At 50.3% G+C, this 24,457-nt stretch overlaps 1 protein-coding gene and 1 long non-coding RNA gene across 2 annotated transcripts in view; one reads left to right on the top strand and one right to left on the bottom strand.

The window, feature by feature from the left end:
- The window catches only part of MAP2K1 (mitogen-activated protein kinase kinase 1), a 79,847-nt gene that overhangs the window by 53,415 nt on the left and 1,975 nt on the right, over nucleotides 1–24,457 (top strand). Inside the window, exons 6-9 of the mRNA XM_030317871.1 lie at nucleotides 17,791–17,915; nucleotides 19,947–20,148; nucleotides 21,458–21,522; nucleotides 24,287–24,348. Of these exons, the coding sequence (XP_030173731.1) occupies nucleotides 17,791–17,915; nucleotides 19,947–20,148; nucleotides 21,458–21,522; nucleotides 24,287–24,348 (454 nt within the window). The remainder of the gene's footprint in view (nucleotides 1–17,790; nucleotides 17,916–19,946; nucleotides 20,149–21,457; nucleotides 21,523–24,286; nucleotides 24,349–24,457) is intronic.
- On the bottom strand, nucleotides 312–11,476 carry LOC115515776. The gene is made up of 3 exons (XR_003969405.1): nucleotides 11,382–11,476; nucleotides 5,990–5,994; nucleotides 312–323 (listed from the first exon to the last, which is right to left on the bottom strand). It is a non-coding gene; the product is annotated as an uncharacterized LOC115515776 (long non-coding RNA).

Raw genomic sequence — 24,457 nt, 5'->3', positions numbered from 1 at the left:
TGACCTCTAAATCTCACTCAGAGGGACCATTTGTGTTGTAAAGAGCTCTGGTGGCGCAAAGCCATTGTATCATCTATAAAATTGAATCCTCTTGCCTACTCCTAGGTTATTGTGAGGATTAAGGAAATGACATACGGAAAGCAACTTGCAAAAGGGTTTGCGTAAAGAAGGGCCTGACAAAGGCTAATTGCCTCCCTTATGCCTTCGTGTAGTTTGTGAAGAACTTGAGACCCAGTGACATTTCATTCCTTTTTCGAGCTGTACCTTGTGTGTTCTCACCGTTGCTCATATTATTACTTGCCTTTCCTGGGAACCTTACTTCCCTAGCCCGCCCCGTCCCTCACACTCCTATCTTTTCTAGACTAAGTCTGCTCAACTTTTTAAGTATAGCACCAAGGCTTGGGGATCTGCCAGTTCAAGTTCAAATCTTAAGTCTTTTACATACAGGGTATGTAAACTCTTGAGTTATTTATTCATCTACAAAATGAGGATCTTTCATGCCAAAGAGCAGTTATTGCAAATTACACACTTATTTCGTATACTTGTGAGAATTAAAAGGGCTTCCTCAGTAAGCTATTAATAAATAACGTTACTGTTTAGCTTAGTTATATTGTTACCATGGTAATAATGTTACCGTTTAGCTCAGACATGTCTTTCAAGAAGCGTTCCGGGAACCAGCCTCTTCCCAAAGTGGATTAAGTGCTCCTTCTCTGTATTCCTTTGGTGCAGTGTCCATCCCTTTCTTACTATAATAAATAATGACTTTATTGAGGATCTGTTATGTACCAGGTGCTGTATTATGTGCCTTAGTGACTTTTCTCATTTACTGTTGACAACAGCCTTGTCTCTTGCCCATTTTTCAGTTGTGGAAACCGCAGCTCAGAGTTTGTTTTTCTCTGTCTAGTCTGAGTTTCCTCAAGTCAGGGGACAGGTCTCCCTCATCTCCGTATCCCCAGGCTCTAATGTAACAGCAGAGGATAGCTTGCCCTTGAAGGGCTGTTAAATGGGTGGATGTGTGATTAACTTGTGCCAGAACACACAGGAATCAACAGGGAAACTGGGCCAAGAACTCGTGTCTTCTACTTTTAACGCAGTCCTTAATCTAGTCCTGTGTTTCTCTCTTCCCACTGCCTTCCATGTACCATGCTCTGTGTCCTTGATGGAGAGTTCTAACTTGATGTCTGTTCCAAAGAGAGGAAAGTTTCAGCTCATTCCTGGAATAACCGACTTGCTTTTCCCCTTCTGCCCAGTACTGCCCCCACTTTCTCAGGAATTTCTTTTCCGGCTCCACCAATTACTGTTCTTTGGCATGAAGAGTGGCTTTGTGAGCCAGACGACTCTCTGGACAGATCTCTGTGCTGGAGAGTTCATTACTTGCCCAGCTAAGGAGGGGAAGTCACTAGGACTTCTGCTCCAATGAGCAGTGTGTACAGGCAGCCTGGCCTGACTGCTCTACTCTTCAGACTCCTGCTGTTGGCGTCTTCTCCAGAAGTCCCGTAAGAATTCCCTGTAAGGCCTGGGCTGTGGAATGGTATTCTTACACAACACGATTGCTGAGCGAGAACAGTGAGTGGAGGATTCCTGGAAACCTGGGTGAGGGTGACACTGAGACAGTGAATCTCCCTGCCTCTGTCTTTAGGCTTCCTTGCTGCCAGGAAGTTCTTCCTCTGGTCTAAATATATTCTTTCCTGATGAAATTTAAACTCGGTTACTTCTCATTATGTCCTTGAGGGAAAATGGGGAAGACTGAAGAGGCTTTTCTCTGCTTCGCATTTTTATTTGTTCCTACTTGTTGATAGTGATTTACTGGTGATAACTTCGAGATTATTTCAGGTAGCTTCCGCTGGGTAATAAACCAGCCCAACACTTAGTAGTTTAAAAACAACAGTTTATTACTTCCTCTGAGTTTGTGAGCTGGTTGGTTGGACCTCGCCTCGTGTTTTCGCTCATCCTCCGAGAGGCTAACGCCCTGGCTTCTTCCTGTGATGGTCTTGGGGTTTCAGTGATAAGAGTGGGGTAACCCACAATGCTCAACACCATTGAAACCTGTGAGTACATCAGGTGTGTTAATGTCCTGTTGGCGAAAGCAAGTCATGTGATCAAGTCAGGACTAAGAAAGTAGAGGGATGGACTCTTACCTCGTTGGAAGGAGCTACAAAATATTACGGCCAGTTTTTCCACTCGATCACCGTGACAAAAGGCAGGGTTTGCATTCTGATGGGGCTACTTAAAAATGTGTAACCTTGGGCACGTCATTTAACTTCTCCAAACCTCAGGGAAATGGAGAAAATAGTCTACCTACAAAGTTGTGAGGACTGAGATCATGCCTACAAAGCCTTTAAAATCGTGCTCGACCAACACGGTGGGCCATGTGTGCACGCTGCTGCTTAGCCAGCTGGATGAGAAGTTTTTTATGATGGCCAGCAACGGAAAAACCAGTCTGCTTTGGTTTAAGCATCTCGAAACTTCCTCATTAGAAGGATCCTGGGAAAGGTCAGAGAATTTTTTGAAGAGTGGAACCCACACACTTGAGTCAGGCAGAGACCAGGGCTCCTCTGGTTGGGAGCCTGGGTGGTGGAAGCAGAAAAGCAGCTGCCCAGAGTCCACAGCGAGCAGCCGCGGGGTTGCGTCTGCCGGGCCAGTCAGGCCTTTTTAGCCTCACGCGTGGGAAAGTGTCGGTGGTCTAGAGCCGGGCACACCTGTGCCTAGACATTTTTCCGTGCGAGGAAGTGAAGTAACGGTAGTTGGGGAGAGACGGGCTGTTTTCAGGTGCCATTTAGGTACTGTTTTTTCAGCCACTTAGTAGTCCCTTGAAAGTGTTTCATTTATTTCGGGTCGACAGGTGAGTTGAAGGGCCGTTGGTCCTAGTGAGATACCCTGCCTTGTGCGTGCATGTGGCCAGCCGAGAGGAATTTCAGTGAGGCCAACACCAGAAAGACCGCAGACTAGCGTCCCTAAGGTGCTGAAAATACTTGCAGGTTTATATAAGGAAACCGGGGGACAAAGGCCACTGGGTACGGGCAGGTGGGCAGTACAGGTCAGGTCCGTCATTGTCCTGGGGTCTGTCACGCTGGCCTCGGGGCAGTCCCTATTGCTTGAGGGGGTGGTTTCGGTTCCCATCACAGGATGCTTTGCCCTCCAGGCCTTTTGCCTGAGTTAGAAGATGCGCTGGAAAGAAACAACTTAATTAGAGAGACCAGACTAAATCACTGTGCCGTCACAAGAGAGAAGAAAAAGAAAAAAAGAACGACCAGACTGAGGTGAGGGGGGTGGTTGAAGTCCTCTCTCACTGTGTCCGGGTGTTGTGCAGACACTATTTTCTATTTCTCCTGGGTGTTCAATGGGCGAAGCAGGCTGTGTGGCTCAGCTTGATGCGTGTGGTTTATGGGCCGTTAGTCAGGGAGTGGGTGTTAGGTCAATGAGCCCCCTGGGGGTGGAAGTCTTCTCTAGAATCTCTGGGTAACATTCTGGTGTATGGTCATGGGTGGGTACGTGCACATGTTCCTCCATGTTTTATTTGCCCTTCTCGCAGTAGCTCCCCCCATCCGAGTAAAGTAATAATCTGTATTAATATTCATAGAATACCTACCAAGTGCAGGGTACTGAGTAAATCACCACAGGCATAAAGATGGCTCGGAAATGAATTGTGTTCTCTGGGAGCTTAGAGTCCAGCAGGGGAAAAGTGACTAAATACATGGCAGGACCCAGCCAATGTCATTTTTTTTTACGCACAAATCGCTATCCTGCCAGCTTGCAAACAGAATTTGATGTGATCTCATTCGTCCAGATTCTTTGGTTGTGTCAGAAATCCAGTGCGAGATTACTTAATCAAAAGAGGGGCTATATTGCCGTGGGTTACCTGTTGGAAGGCCTGGATGAATACGGGGTTGAAATGACAGTGTCAGGAGCCTGCTCCCTCTCGGTTTTTCTCGTCCTGGTGTGGGCTTCCTTTCCAGTCTGAGTCTTCTCACTGGGGGCAGCATGGACCTCACTAGCCCCAGTCCTTAGTGCTGTCTTCCAGAGAAAGAACTCGGCCCGTTCTCCTCTAGGCTAGAATCACTGATTGGAGTGCCTGCCCACTTCTGGGCCAATCATCGGTTCCAGGATGGTCTGATCGACCCTCCCTGGTGATAAGCCCACCCCCGGGGCAGGATAGATGGGGCTTTCTGGTTGACACCGTCTCAGAAACACTTGCTGTTGGGAGGAGCATATCCCAGATGAAAAGAGGGGTTTTCTTACTAGAAGGGGGGGAGGCGGAACACATGCTGAAAGCTAGCAAGTTAGGAAAAAAATTACTTGTCACTACAAATAGGAGTAAGCCCTGGGTCAGCAAGACAAAAGACTGCTAGCAGATCAAAACCATAATTAAACATTAAAGCAGGGGTGGACATACTGGTGGCCCACAGGCTACATATGGTCTCCTGCCTATTTTTGTAGGGCTTGCAAGCTAAGAGTCGTTTTTCAGAATTTTGTGACATGTGATAATTGTGTGAAATTCAGATTTCACTGTCTATAATGAAGTTTTGTTGGAACACGGCTTGCTTATTTAAGTGTTTTCTGTGACTGCTTTTGTGCTATAATGGCAAAGGTGAGTAGTTGCTTGTGAAAGAGACCGTATGGCTTTCAAAGCCTAAAATATTTGTTCTGTAGTCCCTTTGCAGAAAAAGCTGCCTGACTACTGAGTTTTTGTTGTTGTTGTTGTTTGTTTTGTTTGTTTTTGTTTTTATTTATTTTTTTGTTTAGAGAGTGCAAGCAGGGGAGAGGGGCAGAGGGAGAGAGAGAAAGAGAAAGAGAAAGCCTTACGCAGGTTCCATGCTGAGCGAGGAGCCCCGGCAGGGCTCAGTCTCACGACCCTGGGATCACGACCTGTGCTGAAATCCAGAGTCGGATGCTCAACTGACTGAGCCAGCCAGCTGCCCCTCCTCCGAGGGAACTTTAGAATTTAAGCACAAGGCTCAGCTCTGACGTTTTCAGCTTTCAGATCTTGATGAAAACATGGTGGATGGCACAGGTAGGGGAGGGTTTTTTTCCCTGATCCTGAAGCTCTGAAAGGAATTAACCACAAAGGTTTTGAGGCGATCTTTGGCAGGAGGTCCTAGGTCTGGTGCATCCAGAGCTGACCAAGTGGTTAGGCTCTGAGTTACGGGGTGGGAGGGGGGTCCTAGCACGCGGCTCTGCTACATGCTTATAGCCGGGATTTGCACTCTGCCAGCTCATCCTTCTTCACTCACTGTAGTTATCAAGGGCTGATTTTGATCCAGACCCTGAAGAAACATTATATAAGTTAAATTGATAGGGAGTTCGTACAACTTGGCCCATCAATTATTTCTGCCTTGGAGTTGCTGGCCGATGAAATCAGTAAATGCCAAGAGTAGTTTTAAGTTATGCCTCGGGTCGTTTTTTTTCTTCCGTCAGCTGGGGCAGTGTGTAACCTGCCTGATGTTTATATGTGGTGTTGGACTGGTAGTCCAGGCCTGCAGTGCACCGGAAAGCTGGCCTAGATTTCTGAGGGGCCGCGCAGCCGATGGCTCTCTTCGGAGCTCGAGTAGCTTGTACGCGGGTCATCCTGCTAGGAGTCTGCTCCAGGGCGGCCTTATTGCCCAGGGAGCCGTTGGTTGGAATGAGAGTTAGGGCTTCTGCCTAGATTCTGAAAGTGTTCTGGGATCTCGGTCCTAGGGGACATCTGGGGGTCTCCATAGCACCTCTGGGGTGTGCTGGCAACAGCCACCACAGGAACTGGGTCCTCAGCCACGGTCAGGGTCTAGACTCTTGAGGGCTTCCTCTCTTCAGTCTGACTTACTGTTGGCACCGATAGACAAGATTGGAAGTGGCCCAAGTGTTTTTTTGTGTTGTTGTTTTATAAGCTGTTTGTGGCAGACTCAGATGTGATGAGTTTTTTTTTTTGTTATTTTTTAAAACGTCTATTCATTTTTGAAAGAGACAGAGTGTGAGCCAGGATGGAGAGAGAGAGGGAAACAGAATCTGAAACAGGCTCTAGGCTCCAGGCTCTGAGCTGTCAGCACAGAGCCCGACGTGGGGCTTGAACCCACGAACTGTGAGATCATGACCTGAGCCGAAGTTGGATGCTTAACAGACTGAGCCACCCAGGCGCCCCAACTGATGAGTTTCTGAGTGGCTTCTTCTGTGCACTGGCCTACCCGCCATGCCTTTTCTGGTGTCCTGCCAGGCTTCCTTGAGCAGAAAGTCAGGGTGGCCTCTGAGGCTGCACGCAGGGTTCTGTCCTGACTACAGTCCCTGTCTGGGTGGCAAGGGAGTGTCCCCTGTGCTTCCATCTGTGGGCTGCCCACGGTGTCCAGGAGGTGGCCCAGCTGCACCCCTGCTTCCTTTGCCCACCGGTCTCAGCTGCCAACCAATGGTGATCATCTCAAGGGGGCAGTGAATTTACAGGGAAAAACCAATTCCTTTGAACTCTGTCCAGACTGTTCCACCTTACAGATGGAGAGAAACAGAGAGTGGCTAATTAGTAGCTAGAATCCAGTATGCTGATCTCTTGGTGAGAAAAGTGAGTCACGTTCTCTCTAGAATTACCTCAGCTGCTAGACCCACGGCGATGGATTATGGCTCCAGATGAGTGTGCCTCTTAGCTCTTCAGGCGAGGCAGATGGGCCACTGGAGGAGGGAGAGTGCTTCCTCAATCCCATCAGGGAAGCATCGTGGAGGAGGTGGTGTTTGCGCTGAGCTGTGCAGCACAGGCAGAAGTTACACACACAGGTGGCAGCACCAGGAAAGGCGTCTCAGGTAGAGGCGAACACCTGAATCGTGGCACAGAGTCGGAAGACACAGCGGTACGTCCTTCCAGGAAAGAACAAGTCGTTTGGGTGGGCAGTCTGGGTTCCCGATGGCGAGTGGTGGAGTTCGGTAAGGACTGCTTGAGGCCCTGGAGGGGGGGTCTTCAGTGTCCTGCTCAGGGGCTGGACGTTATCACAGGCAGCGGGGAGCAAAGGAGGGCTCCTGTACATGGAAGTAAGGTGAGCTGTCCTTTGAGGACGAGGGCTCTGGCTGCTGTGGTAAGAGGAGCTGGAAGGGGGGAGAGGTCGGTTAGGAGGCTGTTGCCCTGGTCCAGTAAGAGCTGCCGTGGGTCCGAGTCAGGATAGTAGCTGAGTTGGGGGAGGGGAGGCAGGTGGGAGAGAGGTGGTCAGGGTTTATTCTGGTCAGCCCCTGGAGAGCAAAGGGCACGTGCCGGCCAGATGGGGAGGCGAAGGGAGTCGGAAGGCTTGCGCTGTGACCCTTCCCAAGGCGGCTGTGGTACAAGTGGTACAAGGGAGTGTGAGGCCCAAGCCTGTGCCTCCAGGCCGTACCGGCTCCCTTTAGGAAAGGCCTGTTAGCCCAGGCTGAGAGGTGATCCTGGGAGATCTGTATCCTGTTCCCTCTCACATCACACAGCCTGCTTGTTTCTTTCTTTTCTTTTCTTTTCTTTTCTTTTCTTTTCTTTTCTTTTCTTTTCTTTTCTTTTCTTTTCTTTTCTTTTCTCTTCTCTTCTCTTCTCTTCTCTTCTCTTCTCTTTTCTCTTTTCTCTTTTCTTTCTTTCTTTCTTTCTTTCTTTCTTTCTTTCTTTCTTTCTTTCTTTTTAAGTTTATTTTTGAGAGAGAGAGAGAGAGAGAGAGAGACAGCATGAGCAGGGGAGGGGCAGAGAGAGAGGAGACAGAATTTCCATATCTGGCTCTGCTGCTGACAGCAGAGAGCCTGATGCAGGGCTTATACTCACGAACCACGAGATCATGACCTGAGCTGAAGTCAGACACTTAACCGACTGAGCCACCCAGGAGCCCGCACAGCCTCATTTCTAAGGGAAACATGGGGCTGGGACTGCCACTCTCCTCAGTTACTGGTAACTTCCCGAGGAGGACCATGGACCCAGGAAAGCGTGTCTGGTGAGCGAGCAAAGAGAAGATGTCATTAACCGTCACCTGAGACAGCCCAGCTTTGAATGTGCATCGCCACAGAGTGACAGTGTAATCTAGCGGGTGCATCTCAGTGTGAGGATGGGAAACAGTGTTCGGCTTGGTAGCACCAGATTCATGAGAAACTGACGTGGTGGGGTTTTCTGGTTCCACGTGGAAACCACACATTTCAAAGTTTATAGTTAGAAGTAAGTGTCTCCTGCCTGTGAAGTGTGTGCAGTGCTGTCATTGGATGGCAGTGCCAGGCGCTCAGTCCCCAGAAAGCTGCCACCCACCGGGTGGCCTCAGAGCCCCCTGCCTCCCTATGTCATCCTGGCTGCCCACAGAACCTTAGAGAAAGTTCTGTCCAACTCAGCCATTGGCTCCCTGACCGATCAGCTCCCTGACCGATCCTATCAGAGTCATCGTCTCTGAGCCTCATCTTCCTCCTTCCTTTAGGGGTAATCTCTTCTCCATCTTCTGGAACTGTCCACAGGTTCGGATGAAACTGTAGGGGCACGTGTGTATAACAGCCTCAAGGTCGTGGCATTTAAAGGTTTTTTTTTTTTTAAGTTTATTTTGAGAGAGACAGAGCGAGAGGGAGAGAGAGAGCACAAGCACTGGAGAGGGACAGAGAGAGAAGGAGAGAGAGAGAGGGTCTCAATTTCACGAACCGGGAGATCATGGCCTGAGCTGAAATCAAGAGTCAGACACTTAACTGACTGAGCCACCCAGGTGCCCTAATGTTGGGGCATTTAAAAGCCCACTGAACATATAATGTTCAATAAACTAGAAACTCCTAAGAAGCTTCTAGGCCTGCTTGGAGCTAGCTAGTGAGGAGTAGAGCTAGAATTCAAACCCAGATCTGCCTGACTGCAAAGTTGGGGACACCATTTGCATACAACACTATATGCCTACTTAAAATGTAATTTTCGATGTCGCTTAATAAAAACCAATGGATATTAGGATTCCTGGCTGTTTGTGCACACTAATTAGCTCAAACAATAAAGGGACCAAACCCCAGGAAGCTAAGAATGCAGCCATCCTGAGCGATAACGGTGTCCAGGGCCTCAAACGCCATTAGGTGTTAGACTTCACTTAAGATGTATGTATAAAAAGATTCTCTTAGAGTGCTCTCATTTGTTGCTCTTTGTAAATTTTTCTTTTTCTTTCTTTTTTTTTAATGTTTATTTTTGAGAGAGCACAAGCGGGGCAGGGGCAGAGAGAAGAGAGAGGGAGACACAGAATCTGAAGCAGGCTCCAGGCTCTGAGCTGTCAGCACAGACCCCAATGTGGGGCTCGAACCCACACACCATGAAATCATGACCTGAGCTGAAGTCGAATGCTTAACCAGCTGAGCCACCCGGGCGCACCCCTCATTTGTTTCTCTTTGATCGTGGCTTTATCCTATCTGGCTGGCCGATTCTACGTTGTGAGAAGCTTTGTCTCTCGCTTTAGTCTGATTAGGGAGGGAAGAGCCCCCCACCTTCTGTTGTAAAATCCTGGGGAAGGACTGATTGGACTGATATGGATCATGTGCCCAGACCTGCTGGGATCACCGTGATGGGGATAGGGGGCAGTGAGTGGCCTGGCGTTAGGGCCCGGGGTCATCGTTCTCTGTGGTGTTCACCCAGAGCGGTGATAGCTCAGAGAGGGGGGAGCACTTCTCCCAAAGAGGAGTGTGTGGTGTGGGGAGGGCCCTGCTCAGTACACTCCGTGAGGACTGTCCGGTCCATCTGGCTCACATTTGTCCTTAGATCGGTAAACACACTCGGCTAAGTGCTTTTGTTTGGAGGCCTGTCCCAAGCTAAGCTAGAAATGACTGATGAGTGGCCTCTTGACCTCCTTTTCCAAACTTCTCTGCTGCGTGATGCGGACTGTGACCCAGGCATAAGCGGTCATGCCTTACTTGCTTTGGTGGAGCTGGGACCACCATAAATTCAGTGGTGTTATTAGAAATTCTCACTTTATGTTTAAAAATGAGCAGATCTCTGGCTATCACTGCGTGTCTTTTTTCCATCGTCTTTTTTCCCCAGTCTCCTGCGGAGCAAAATTAGCCTTCAGTGGGCCAAAAGAGTTTTTGTTTTTGTTTTTGTTTTGTTTTTTTAGTTAATTGCCCTTTCTTGAATTGTGGCTGAGAAGTATCCAAGTTAGCCAGCATTGTCTTCCTGCCTGCGGGTGGGTGATTGGCTTTGAGATAGATTGCAGATCTGCTGTCCTCTGAATTAGCCGGGAGCCTGCAGGGGGAAATGTGTGCTTTAAGGCAGTTTCTTTTAATGGAAAAGCTACTTTGTGATCTTTGGCAAGGGGCATCTATCTCCTTAAGCCTTGATTTCCACGTCTGTAAAATGGGGCTGCTCTGCCAAATATTAGGGGGTCATTGAAAATGAGAGACCAAGACTCCGGGACCCGTGTTTCCCTTGAATACCCCTTTTCCTTTCTTTTTCTCTCCCTCCCTCCCTCCCCCTTTCCCCTCTCTTTTTGGTATAACCTCTATACCTTTTGCTGTGGCTTTTGTTAACATCCTGTTTTAAAAATGTTGACCATTTCTTGGAATGGAGTGTACTAAGGAAAACCAAATTCTGAAAAAGAAAAGAAAAATGGATTCTGAACGCCTCCAGTATTACCTAGCTTAATTGTCAGCCTTTGTGTGCCTTTTGGGTCAGGAAGGAAGTGGGAAGCAGCCTGTCCTTCCCTCTGTCAGCTCGTCCTGCAAGCGGGACAGGGGGCTGGCTGCAGTTGAGAGGGAAGCATGCATTCACTCCCAGCAGAGAAAGTTTTTCTCTCACAAGCAGACCCAAGTCAGATCCTGTTCCCAGATGAAGCTTGTTATGTCTGTAACGTGGGCGGCCCTCTTCCCCAACCACACCTTATATTTTTATTTATTATTTTAAAAAATATTTAGTTTGAGAGAGAGCGTGTGCTGGGGGTGGGGGGACAGAGAGAGAGGGAGAGAGAAAACTCCCAAGCACGCTCCACACTCAGCACAGAGTCCAACACGGGGCTCAATCCCACAACCCTGGGATCATGACCCGAGCCGAAATGAGGAGCTGCCCAGCATAACTTTAAAAAAAAAACTGAGGGGCGCCTGGGTGGCGCAGTCGGTTAAGCGTCCGACTTCAGCCAGGTCACGATCTCGCGGTCCGTGAGTTCGAGCCCCGCGTCGGGCTCTGGGCTGATGGCTCAGAGCCTGGAGCCTGTTTCCGATTCTGTGTCTCCCTCTCTCTCTGCCCCTCCCCCGTTCATGCTCTGTCTCTCTCTGTCCCAAAAATAAATTAATGTTGAAAAAAAAAAAAATTTAAAAAAAAAAACTGAGATAAGATTGACACATCACATTGTGTTAGTTGCAGGTGTACAACGTGCTGATTTGCCAGATGTAGCTATTGGGAAATGATCACCACAGTAAGTTTCGTTAACATCCATCACCACACAACATTTTTTTTCTTGGGATGAGAATTTTTAAGATGTACTCCTAGGGACGCCTGGCTAGCTTGGTTGGTAGAGCATACAGCTCTTGATCTCCGGGTCGTGAGTTCAAGCACCACGTGGGGTGTAGAGATTACTTAAAAAAAAAAAAGAAATATATATATATATATATATATATGTATTTAAAGTAATCTCTCTCTCTGTATATACATATATACACATATATACATATATATACATATATACATATATATATGTATGTATATATGTGTGTGTGTATACACACACACACACACACACACACACACTCTTCTAGCAACTTTCAAATGTATGATTCAGTATTGTTAACTGTAGTCACCACATTGTATGTCACATACCGGGAATGTATGTCACATACCGGGAATCTTAAAACTGGAAGTTTGTACCTTTTGACCCGCCGTCGCCCGCAACTGAATAACGGCTTTTCTGAAACTCCGGAGTACAGCTCAGCATTTGCCGTGTCATCTAGAGCCCAATTATCTAGGCTCTGGGTAATCTGTTGTAGCATCAAGTAGCCATTAGCTCCCTATGCAGTCTTGCCAGACGTCTCCCTGACTCTCAGCCTCCGTGTCTCCCATCTGTACACAGGAGCATATAGCTTGCTTCTCATTGGTGTTCTGAGTGTTCGAGAAGACTCGGTATTTAAAAGGCCTGGCATAGTAAGGCCTCGGTGACCCCGAGCTCGTGTGGTGTCTTCCCAGGTCGGCTGGGCTCCCCTGACCCCCCACCCCAGCCTTGTCTTTGAGCTGTGTCCGTTCTCCACAGGTGGGGGCTAGGCAGCTAGGGGAGAAAGCTGTGCTTCTGGGGAAGGTTGGGTGGGAAAAAGAGCTTAGGGTTCATGGCTAATTGAAGTGTTTGGCATTTTCTCTGAATGTTAATATCTTTGCTATTTAATTAGCTCCCTGAGGTCATGGATGAGTTAACCCGGAGGTGGCTCTGTGGAGACTGTTATTTGACCTACCAGGGTCAGCCACCTTTCCCTTCTGACTCTTCACCTTTAGAGAAGGGTTATTAAGGACCTACTAGGGTTGCTAAGAAGAGGTCCTTTGAGGCCTGAAGTCACCATTTAAAAATCTCACTTGTCTTTGTCTCTTTAACCTTTAACTCACTATCCAAAGTCATCCCACTTTGGGTTTAGCCTTTGTCACAGATGAGCCAGAGTCTCCTTTGCTTGCTGCTCTGGGGCCCTCATTTCTTTTCTTCTTGTTTCTCTTGTGCCTCTGCTTCCCTCCCCTGCTCCCCTGCCCTTCTGTTCCTTTGTGCCCATCTTCTTCCATCTTGTCCCCCCCCGCCCCGCCCCATAGTGAATGCAACTTCCTGTAAGATGTTCTGCCAAACAAAATGAGGTTATAGTACCCTTTGGGAGGCTGACACCTCGCTTCATCTGCCTGAGAGGGACCTTGCCCCACTCGTCAGCCTAGCATGGAGCCTGGCCGATTGGAAGAATTCAGAATATCTGTGCACAGTGCCCTGACCATCTGTCTGTCTTTGCCATTAGCATCATACACACGCACACATGTTCTTGTATTTTATGTTCTGTCTCCCCTAGTGGTGATGGCCTTCAGGACAGGGAGAGGAACTGTGTCCTTTTTACTCATAGCTCAGTTGTAACTGTTCATGGAATAAACAAATGACCCACTGAATGATTTAATCCAAACCTCTTGTTCTAGAGTGGTAGGAAACACTGAGAAATTAAGTTGAAATCATTTGCTCTTGGGGGAAAAAATCAAAAGGCTGTGAACACTGGTTATTTCTGGGGCAGAAAATATGAGAGAAGAAAATATTTCTTCCACTTAGTTTTTGCATAAAATCCCCTTATTTGTTTTTGAAGAAAGAGGGCTTACCCACCCTCACTGTTGCGGGGGGCTGAGCAGAATGGGGGTAACAGACCTTAGCCTCTCATCTGTTTCCTGAAGAAGCTCGTCAGCCTGGGGGCCTCATGGGTGCTGGATGCTTCCTCAAGAAGGCAGCCTGGCCCACCGGGTCCTGGGTCTCCCCCCAGCCTTGCCTTCTTGATATTGGAGGGTGAGAAAGGGAACCCAAGGCCTGGAGAAGGCCGTGAGGAGTAGAGAGGGCCTGGGCCCCTGATTTGAACAGCGGTCGAGGTTGCTGCTAGGAAGGATGTGAGAAGAAGCCCGATGAGATCTCCCCGGGTTCAGCCCTCCCAGGAGCAGGGCAGTTTCCCAAGTGGCGGAGGGGACCCAGAACAACTTGCGCCTCGAAATCGCCGTGAGGGTGAGTGGGAAAGAAGCATGTTTCACGTGCAGGGGCCAGCACAGAGTGGCAGGCGTGAGCCTGGGCAGGGGGACATGGGGCTGTGTCACAGCGCAAAGCTGGGTAGAGGTGAGGCGGGAGCAGTGGCGGGCTTGGAAAGCCAGGCTGACAGGCCTGCACCTGACTGCGAGGCTCGGTGCAGGGGCTGTCCCACCGGAGGAGCACTGCTTGCTCTGCGGGACCAAGTGAGGACGCAGATGCTGGGGGCAGGGGCAGAGGAGGGAGGGCAGCAATCGTGGAGACCAAAGAGGGGGTGCTGTCAGTTGGAGGAAACCGTCTCTCTGGCCTTGTCTGACGTGTACCTCTTTCGCCCCCAGAGGAGAGCCCCATTTGGCTGGGGCTGCCAAGGAGAGGCACGACCCAGCGTGGTGGCTCAGCCACGTGTTTTGGACTTGAGTGATGGAGAGTGATTTGCAGGTCTGCAAGCCGCTTCGTGTCCCACCTCCTGGGTCCCCGGGAGGGGCTGTGTGCGGTGCATGTGGCCCCTCAGGGTTTCCCTCCGCTCCTCTGACTCCATCCCCCATGGTCTCTGCAGCCTCCCAGCCGGTGTTGTTCCCTGGCGTGGGGGAAGCCAGAGCTGACAGCCAGGGATTGGGGAGAGTGGTGTTACATAAGTTCGGAGGAAAAGAGGCTTGCTTGCCATGTGAATGGAAATCAGATCCAAGTGGTTACAGAGGCCGTGCAGCCACTCCTCAGCAGCCCGGAGAGAAGCAGAGCGAGGGAGGAAGCCAGCAGAGGAAGGAAAACCCGGGTGGCGGTGGTGGGGGGGGGGCGCTCTCTGTTGGGGAGGGTGGAAGCAGAGCTCTGGTGCTGTAGGCTGCTCATCTTGCAGGGTGGCCTGTGGAAGAAACCTCTGTCCCTGTGGTGTGGCGTGCCGTGTAAATGCCCACACTGCATTAGGTTGGTCCTGGTCACCACCTGGCAGGGTCACAAGAGCTCTGATTGTCATCACTGCATCGCTGACAGGTGGCCGGTGCTAGAGAAGCAGGGGGACTGGCTCAAGGCTCCTGTTGGAGTGGGCGGCAGGGCGGGGATTTGAACACAGGTCTCTTGAGTCATGGCCGCCCTTTTGCTTGAAAATGGGGCCTAACCTGCCTTGGGCACATTTGGGAGGTGAGGGAGCCCTGGCTTGGTGGCCCAGGTACCGGGGTGAAGGGCTGGGGCATTTGGTGGCAAGTGTGAGGAGAGGCTCGTGTTGGAGGGCCTCCTGCGCGTTCTCCCCACGGCACCCCCAGGAGCGCTATTTCCTTGCGGCCCTCCCCAGCTCTGGCTGGCCGCTCAGCGTCTCTGCCGTACCCCCACACTAACCTCTGGGGTCAGGCATCTGTCCTCTGTTCGAGGAGGGCCACAATCCTGTGTAAGTGAGGACCAGAGGCTCCTTGGCTGGCAGTGTTTGTCGGAGCCTGTCCTAATACTAGGTGTGGGCAAGAAACAGAAGAAAAGTTAGTCCCTGTGTTTGAAGTCGTTCCCCAGGAGGATGTGTGACTCCACCCGGGTCATTGCTCAAGGGTCATTCCTGCACAGAGGTGCCCACCCCCCCACCCCCCACCCCCCACCAAGGTGTGTGTTCTTACCTGGTTTTATCATTTTTATTCTCTTCATGGCACTTGAGACCACCTGACATTGTGCATTTGTCGGGTTTTGTCTGTGTTCACACTACAACGTAAATTTGATGACAGTAGGAGCTCGATCGGTTCTCTCGCCGTTGTCTCCCGGTGTCTGCATGGGCCCTGGCACAGCGTAGGACTCGGCGAACATAAGTGGGTGGGTGGAACAGAGTTGCATCATATGGCGGTGGGCTGGGTGGGAAGAGGACAAGCTAGGTGTCAGAGAAGGTCCGAGTTCTGGGTCCAGCTTCACCCAGTTTTTGCAGTGTGACCTTGGACAAGTTCCTAGACCGTTTTGGGCCTTCAGCTGAAGGGGAGGAACCAGACTCCCTCTAAGGCTACTTCTGATGCCTGCATTCTAGAAGTCTGTATGTAGGAGACATAAGGACCATGACAGGGGGTTTGGAAAGATCTCGTGTCCTGTGCCATGATGAAGGCTAGGTCTTGGGAAGACACACCAGTGGCTCGGAGTGTTTGCGTATGTACCCGGTGAGTTCAGAGCCGGTCATTCACGAGTATTTAGGAGCACCTACTGTGTGCCAGTTACTGTCCTGGCTTGGGGGTTACGGTGGTGGGGCAGGCAGCCAGCAGCCCTCCCCTGGTGGAGCTGGTGATGGGTACAGAGAAGCTTGAGCTGGCTGAACACTGCTTATGACCTGACCCAGCCTTGGAAATGCGGGGCGGGGGGGGGGGGGGGGAAGGGAAGGACTTACTGGGATGCGAGAGGGTGAGTTTTTTTTTCACTTTACCCTTGGAAAGATACTTACGTAGACTGTTCGAGTCTGTTTAAGGATAAATACAGGCATATATCATTTTATTATGCTTTGCAGGTGCTGCATTGTTTACATATTGACGGTTTGTGTCAGTCCCGCGTCAAGCAAGACTATGCCATTTTTCCAACAGCATTTGTGCACTTTATATCTCTGGGTCATGTTTGGTAGTTCTTAAATCGCTCAAATTTCATTATTCTATTTGTTATGGTGATCTGTGATTATGACCGGCTAAAATGGTTAGCAGTTTTTTAAAAAAAAAGATGTTTATTTTATTTTGAGAGAGAGGGCACGAGTAGGGGAAAGACAGAGAAAGAGAGGGACTTCCAAGCAGGTTCTGCACTGCAGAGCCTGATGTGGGGCTCAGACTCAAAAGCCACGAGATCGTGACCTGAGCCACAATCAAGAGTTGGACACTTAATAACCGACGGAGCCACCCAGGCACCCACAGTTAGCATTTTTTAGCAATAAAGTATTTTTAAATTCAGGTGTGTACATCATTTTTTTAGACATGACGCTGTATATTTAACAGACTATAGCCTAATGTAAACATAACTTTTGTATGTACCTGGAAGGCAAAACATTCATTTGACTCTCTTCATTGCGATATTCACTTTATTGCAGAGGCAGAGAGCCAAAGCTGCCACATCTCCGAGGTGTGCACGTAAATGCATTCATCTGAGGGTACCGAGGGAAAAAATAATAAAATGGGAATAGTAGTTCTAATAGGTTTGAATTATGGGGACTTGGTTTGTTCCTCTAATTCTCCAGGTGCTCTGTATGGTGTCTCTGTTACTTCGTCAGAGATCGATTGCCTGTCCCGGTTTATGTTTTTGCCCCGGGGTATGGACTGCTCTTTGATGGGTCTCATTGCTGATGTGTGCCCACAAAACCCTGGCCTGGGGACTTTTACCAAGTTCCAGCGTCATTTTCCCACCTGTAAGTGACAACACTTGACCCCGCTCTGCCCACTCTGTAGGGCAGTTGTTTGAATCAGGGAAGGTGGTGGAAGAAGAACATTGGGAAGTTTACCTCCCTCTGCAAAGGGAAGGGTCAGTGGACTAGCAGTGATGTGGCAGCTGGGTGGGAAGTGGGTAGGGCCCGAGTGCGGGGAAGGGGTTGGGGCTGGTTCCGTGGCACTGCCCTGACTGGTCCCCACAGGGCAGTGAGGGACTGTCCTTGACTGACAGCTGGCTGCAGCTGTGGAGGCTGTTTGGGAAATGACATCACTGAAAATGATTAAGTCAGCTTCCAACCCCTGCCACAGCTTTGTGCTTGGTATCTGGGTCAAACATAGGAATTCCTGCCCCCATCTCATCTCTAGTGTTTGGTCTGAGCCTCAGCAGGCAAATAGGTCTTATTATTTGTTTTTTTTTCTTCCTGCCTTATGATCCAACCATAGACACTGTATCTTGCCAAGAAGGGTGATTGAAACAACAAACTTGGAAATCTTGATTATTCCTGATAATGGAGTCTTTCCTGTGGGTCATGTGTTTAGGCCTGGATTCTCAAAGAGTGAAAATCCACTGACTTTCTGTCCTACTTGTACAACACGTTGTTATTTCCTCTCCTGACAGTCTTTTCTCGAACCCTGAACTAGGGGGAATGAGGGACCTTGGTGTCCAGTGTTTGCAAGCCAAGGGCTGGTTTAGTGATGGCAGCCGTCGTTGGACTCACGGTTGGGGCTGGTCTGCCTATAGAATGCTGACCCTCCTCCCTCTCCCCGATCTACCTGTGTCAACTCCCTCCTTTTCTTTGTTCCCTCCCCTGCAGATGTCAAGCCTTCCAACATCCTAGTGAACTCTCGTGGGGAGATCAAGCTCTGTGACTTTGGGGTCAGCGGGCAGCTCATCGACTCCATGGCCAACTCCTTCGTGGGCACAAGGTCCTACATGTCGGTATGAGCAGTGGGTTCCATCTCTCACATGTCTTGCATGGTCAGGGATAGGAGCCAAGTGGGTGGCTTCCCCTGTAGAGCCAGAACCTGTCCTGGGTGGTAGAGGTGGTGGAGAAAGAATGAAGGATGAGGCATCATGGTCCCTCCCCAAGGAGGTGGCAGCCATGTTCTCTTCTCTCCCCCATGCCATGAGCTCCGGGAGGACAAGAATAGGGCCATAGGTGTCTCAGTTGTCCCTAGGGTCTGGCTCGGGGCCTGGCATATGGTAGGTGCCCAGGGAGCGCTTGGTGAGTAAATGGCTAGTGTGCTCCAGAGAACAATTCAGAAAGGGGGGAGTGTGACACTGGGTGAGTGCTGGCGTGGGGCAGATAGAGGAGTGCTAGGGTGAGTGGGGATCTGTACGGAGGGGGCAGTGAGTGTAGGCATGGGTTAATCGGAGGGGCAGGCACAGAGGTTGGGGCATCCCGGCACATCGTGTTTTCTGTGTTCTCGTCTGTGTGGTGGCCCTGTGAAAGTGAAGATATCGCTCCCATTTTAGAGATGAGGAAATCCAGATGCAGAGCCTGGACTGAAAGCCAGGTCTCCTTGCCAGTTAGTCCCCTCACTCAGTCTAAGAACTGAGCAGCTAGCATTCTGGACCACTCAACTGCCAACCGCAAAGTTCGAAATCAGTCAACACACTGCGGGACCTATTGATCCAGGGTTAGTGGTTTGGGTCTTTGTGGTTACATGGTCAGTTCCAAAATAGTCCAGTATTTGAGTTAGTGAAAAAATCCCTTGGGAGACATTAATGATGTCTAAAAAAAAGTGTAATTGTCAGAATAAAGATTTTTTGTAGAGTTCTTGAAATATATGTGCTATTTCAATTAACACTGAATAAAAATAATGCTTTGTATAGCACCATATATTTTTTTCCTGACTCTTCCGACTCAACCCATACTTGGGTAGCATTTTGCAGCATCGAACGTACATTTTCGTTTGGTTTGACCTTCTTGGTAACCCTAGTAAGGAGAGCAGGTATTTTGTTATGTCGTTACTGATGTTAACACCGGGTTCATCAGCTCCACTTTATAGATGAGGGAACCGAGGCTCAGGATCACACAGTTTACAAGTTGCAGAGTTGGAGCGTGAGCTCGAGTCTCCTGACCCCAGATCCTTTGCCTTTTCTCCCGCTCCATGTTGTTCAGGAACAGTCAGTGAGTCAGTGGTGGAGCTGGTCTTAGAGCTCAGCTCTCCTGACTCTCAAGGCTGGTGTTTTGTTTTTTAATGTTGATTATTTTGAGGGAAAGACAGGACGTGAGTGGGGGAGGGGCAGAGAGCTAGAGGGAGACACAGAAGCCCAAGCAGGCTCCAGGCTCTGAGCTTTTGGCACAGGGCCTGATGCAGGGCTCGAACCTATGAGCCTTGAGAGCGTGACCTCAGCTGAAGCTGGATGCTTAACTGACTGAGCCACCCAGGCGCCCCTCAAGGCCGGTGTTCTTTCTACCCTGTGCACACTTCATTCGTGACCCATGTTCCAGAAGCCTCATGTTTCAGATGAAGGTGACAACATGAACCTCGCAGCTGGGCTTTGGACAAGCTGTGCTGCACATGCAAGACAGTGACCAGACTGGGCAAAGCTGGAGCCCCAGCTGAAGTGGCAGCCAGGGTCCAGCCAGGCCAGAGGCTGTTAGCGAGGGCAGGTTACGGGGAGATGGCAGTGAGGAGGCGTGAGTCAGAGCCACAGGAACCGCCGAGGGTTTGAACGCAGTAGCTGGGGGCAGGTCAGAAACCAAGTGAAAGCAGTTAGTGGAAGTTCCAAAGAAGACAAAATGCATCAGCAGATCTAGGGCCGGGGCCAGGACCAGGACCAGGACCAGGACCCGGACCCGGATCAAGCAGGACAGGCCCCTCCCTGTGGTGCAGGCAAGCCTCAGAGGGGCAGGGAGTCCTGAGATCTCCCTGGAGCCTCCATGGAGACTCGCCTGTCCCTCTTCTGTGTGGGCCTGGATGAGCTCACAGGTGATCATAACTGTGTCCACTTCTCCTGCAGCCAGAAAGACTCCAGGGGACTCATTACTCCGTGCAGTCGGACATCTGGAGCATGGGGCTATCTCTGGTTGAGATGGCAGTCGGGAGGTATCCCATCCCTCCTCCCGATGCCAAGGAGCTGGAGCTGATGTTTGGGTGCCAAGTGGAGGGAGATGCGGCTGAGACGCCACCCAGGCCGAGGACCCCTGGAAGGCCCCTCAGCTGTGAGTGGCCCCAGCTTGGACTGCCCTTGCTGCTGTGGTTTCTGGGGGGCTGATTCTCCGAACACTCTCCCAAGACTGATTGCCTGTCTCTGGATGCCAGGCTGGGGGAAGGGGGGAGAAACAGAGCAGGGGTCTCCAGGTGGGTGTTAAATTGTTTCCGTGGACAGCTTGCCACCCTTCGTTGAGTGCCTACTGTGTTCCTGGCACTGCATTTAGTACTTTACATGCGTTAGCTAATTTTTAAAAATCCTGACTGGTTTTTAGGTAGATTTTCTTTGAGATAAAGTTCACATAACATAAAATGCACATTTTAAAGTGGACAGTTCAGTGGTTTTTAGTATATTCTCCCATGTTGTGTAATCATCACCACTGTGTAATTGCAGAATATTTCTGTCACCCCAAAAAGAAACCTCACCTCCGTGAGCAATCACTCCCAACTCCTCCCACCCCCACCCCCACCCCCTGGCAACCACTCATCTACTTTCTGTCTCCATGGATTTGTCTAGTATTGTCTAATTTTAATAGCAATCATGTGTGAGCACTGTTATAATCTCTTAAATGTGAGGAAACCGAGGCACCAAGTGCCTGACTTGTCGAGACTACATATGTCCTTGTCCACGCCTGAGTCCTAGGTGCCGAGTGCTGTGCCGCACCGCTTGCCTCTCTGATCACGAATACTGGGAAGTAAACCTGGTACTGGGAAGGTGCTGGCCGAGCCACCATCTTCTGATGTAATTCCTGCCGGGACATTGCTTTGTGACCAGGAAGGCCTGTCCCTGAGGCCCTCACGGAAGAGGGTGTATGTGAAGGGAGAAGCAGAGGGCAGGGGTCGTTGATGGTGGGTCCTGGGAGGGGCTCGTGGCTGTGGCCCCTGAGGCTGGCTGGGGACTCTGGAGTTTAGTAAAAGGAAGAAACCCAAGTTCAGGGAGAATTAACACTTAAGTCCTCAAGCTCCTTAGTTATCGTCTCATTTGCTCCTCAGTACAAGGAAGGGAAGAAGGGCGGACATAGTGACCCATCTCCCCTTCACCAAACTCCAAACTAAGCTCAGCAGCCCATGGATTTGCTTGAGGTCGCAAACCTTGCAGGTGGCAGAGCCCAGACTCCTACCTGGCTGGCCGACTCAGTGGCCTTTGCTGTCCCCTCTGTCCTCGGCCTTATCTGGGGCTCTTGTGTCTCTGCTTATTGTCCACCACCCTGTTCTGGTCCCCAGGACCCATGCCCCCGGTCCCTAGCGTCAGACTGGCAAATAACCTCTGGTCTGTTTTTCTGAGAAGCGTTTTCTTTTTTCTCGTTATAAAATCTGTAGCGTATGGAATGGACAGCCGACCTCCCATGGCAATTTTTGAGTTGTTGGATTACATAGTCAACGAGGTAAGTACTGCGCAGCTTCCTTGACCTCGTATCTGCTTCTATTAAGAAAAGACTCCTTTGATTTGGGAAGCCTGTGTGTTGTTCCCACAGTGGGGCTGCTTGTAGGGCATCACGCTCTTGGAACTGAGCGGCTGGTTTAGAGGCTGCGGGTGCCCCTTCCCCAGGGAGCATATTTGGGTAGCTCTGAGTTTCTCGTCCTGTCTCAGATTCAGGAGCCTCCAGTGTGGCCATCACACTCCTTCATTCACCACGTATTTCTTTTTTTTTTTTTTTTTTTTTTTTTTTTTTTTTTATTATAATATTATTTTTTTTTTATTTTATTTTATTTTATTTTATTTTATTTTTTTTTTATATGAAGTTTATTGACAAATTGGTTTCCATACAACACCCAGTGCTCATCCCAAAAGGTGCCCTCCTCAATACCCATCACCCACCCGCCCCTCCCTCCCATCACCACGTATTTCTTGTGCACTTACTGTGGGCTACGTGTGCACTGTGGGGTGGTGCTACGCACGAGGTGGGGGGCCACAGACGGGAAAACAAAAGTCCCTCGTCGTGAAGACCATTAGGTTAATATGGGAGGCAAAGCAAGTCCACACATACCTGCAAATTAGGGTTTCCGATTGTAAGTGCCACTAAAAGCAATAGATGTAAAAAAAATGACAATGTAGAAACAGGTATGGAAAATATTCCCTATAAATTGTGTGGAAAACATTACAAAGTAGTATGTGTACTGTGATCAGTTCTTTAACAAATCTGTATGCATGTACGTACATACAAAATCTGAAAAGCAGTAGGAAATGGTGGTTCTCTCTGGATGGTGGAAATTTCTTTTGGCTTATTGCTGCTGGCTGGCTTTAATGCAGAGAACACACATTATTTGTGTAATGCACCTATACCAGTATGTTTAAATGAAAAAAGGATCAAGGAAGGGAGAGACTGCCCAGCATTCATCAAATCCTGGCTTGAGGGGGCGGGGAGCGGTGGCACAGAGGGGCTGGGGCAGGGCTCCCAGAGGAGCGGGGCTTTGCTGCGGCAGGATTTCCAGAGGTAGGGCCAGCACCCCCGGCCTCAGGTGTGGCGTGGGGAGTGGAGGAGGGGCGAGGTCTGTTAGCTTGGGGAGGCAGCTGGAGGCCCCACGCAGCTGGGGTACATGGTAAGAGGCATGGCTCTGTTCTCTTCAAGAGACTAGCGGGGTAACTTTTCATACTTCTTACTGCTCTCTAAAACCAGACCCCAAAAGGCTCAAAATGGTCCCCGTGTCCATTACGAGCCAAACAGGGAAAATCCTGCTTCACCCCATCAGTTACGAAATCCCTAGGGAGGTTCACTTGCCCGTCCTTGCTGTCTGCACAGCTTTATGCTAAGCAATGAGACATGGGACGAAGTGCAGCATGTGATCTCGGCTGCTTACGGACTCAAGGAAGGCACAGCGCCTCGCATTTGTGGTAGTGCGGAGAGCCATCCTCTGCTGCCGGGACCTGAGCTGGGTGGTGCTGGGTGGGAACCGCAGGGAAGAGAGAGCCTGAGTAAATCAGCAGCCGCCGGTCTGGTCTCCTAGTGTGCCCGCTGCCAGCCTCTGGTGGCCCGGCTGGTTTCATCATCCTCTTGATACAGGTGAGGAAACTCAGGCTCCGAGATGAAAAGTAGCTAAGTTCCTTCCCCCCTAGTGTACTTCCTTACCACCCACTCCTCCCAGCTCCCCTCCCTACCCTCCCAGGAGGCTGGGCCGCTAGGTCAGGTGTGGGCACCTCACAGCCCCTCTTTTGCCCGGCCCCCATCCTACTTGGGACTCTGGAGGCCAGGAAGTCAATCCCTCCTTTGAATGTTCCCTTCATCCCCCTCAGCAGCAGCGACCATCTGCAGGGTGGGCCTGAGAGCTGGGTTTTTAGTCCCTGGCCCCCAGATCAGTCTCATTTGCCTGGTATCGTGGTAAGTCCTTCAGGGCAAGAGGGTGAGGCAGGGCTTTGTTGGTAGTGTGTTTAATTTTCAGTCTCTGATCACCTGTTGGTTGGGGCTGCACATCAAGGCAGTGACATCCGGGCACTGTGGGAGTCCACTCACAAGGAGGTCAACACTCCGCCCCGGCACAGGTCACAGGAGGGTGGGTCCCATTTCCTGGGTCTGCGTGGAACACATGAGCCAGGTGCTCCAGGAGCCCTGTCCTGTGTCGCCCTGCGTGACCTCCACTGCGTACCCTGGGAACACGAGAGCTGTTGCCAGTGTCCTAGCATCGATGCCCGCAAACAGCCTCCTTCCTGAAGTGTGCAGGGAACATTCTTCCAGACCCAGCCCTCTCAGCTGATGTTATATTAATCCTTCTCTGCCGCTTCTTCGGGGTATAGCGGAAAAGGGATATACATTTTACGATTCAGCCTTCTGTGTCTTCCTCGGGTGCTAGCACACCCCCCTAGCTCCTAGTTCCAGGACACACTCCAGGATTTACAGTCGGATCAGCTAGAAGGGGTCCCAGAGAGAACAAGGTCCTCCTCACGTCACAGAAGGATAAACTAAGAGTCAGAAACTGATTTGTTTAGTCACTGGCAAGTGAGTGGTAGCCACCAACTCGGCCCCAGTTCCAGCTGTGGCTTGAGACAGCGGCTCCACCTGGGTGGCCCAGCAAGCAGCCACTGGCCTCTAACCCGTCTTCCCTTGGTTGGTTAAGGGCAGCACTGTCCCGAGGCCGGGGGGGGGGGGGGGGTTGTGGGGAATATGGCTGGAGAAGGAAACCAGGCATTTCTTAGGTCTTAACCTGTATTTACAGCCTCCTCCAAAGCTGCCCAGTGGAGTATTCAGTCTGGAATTTCAAGATTTTGTGAATAAATGGTAAGTTAGCTCCTCGCTCTCTGGAGATATGCTGGTTTTGTCGGCCTCCCCACCTGGTCTCGGGGAACGGAGCTTTGCCCTTTCCCCCACGCCTCCAGAATGCTAGGAC

This window comes from Lynx canadensis, chromosome B3, assembly GCF_007474595.2.
Source record: "Lynx canadensis isolate LIC74 chromosome B3, mLynCan4.pri.v2, whole genome shotgun sequence".
Lineage (NCBI taxonomy): Eukaryota > Metazoa > Chordata > Mammalia > Carnivora > Felidae > Lynx > Lynx canadensis.
The sequence above is the reverse complement of the archived record's forward strand: the minus strand, read 5'-3'. Positions and strand labels throughout refer to the sequence as shown.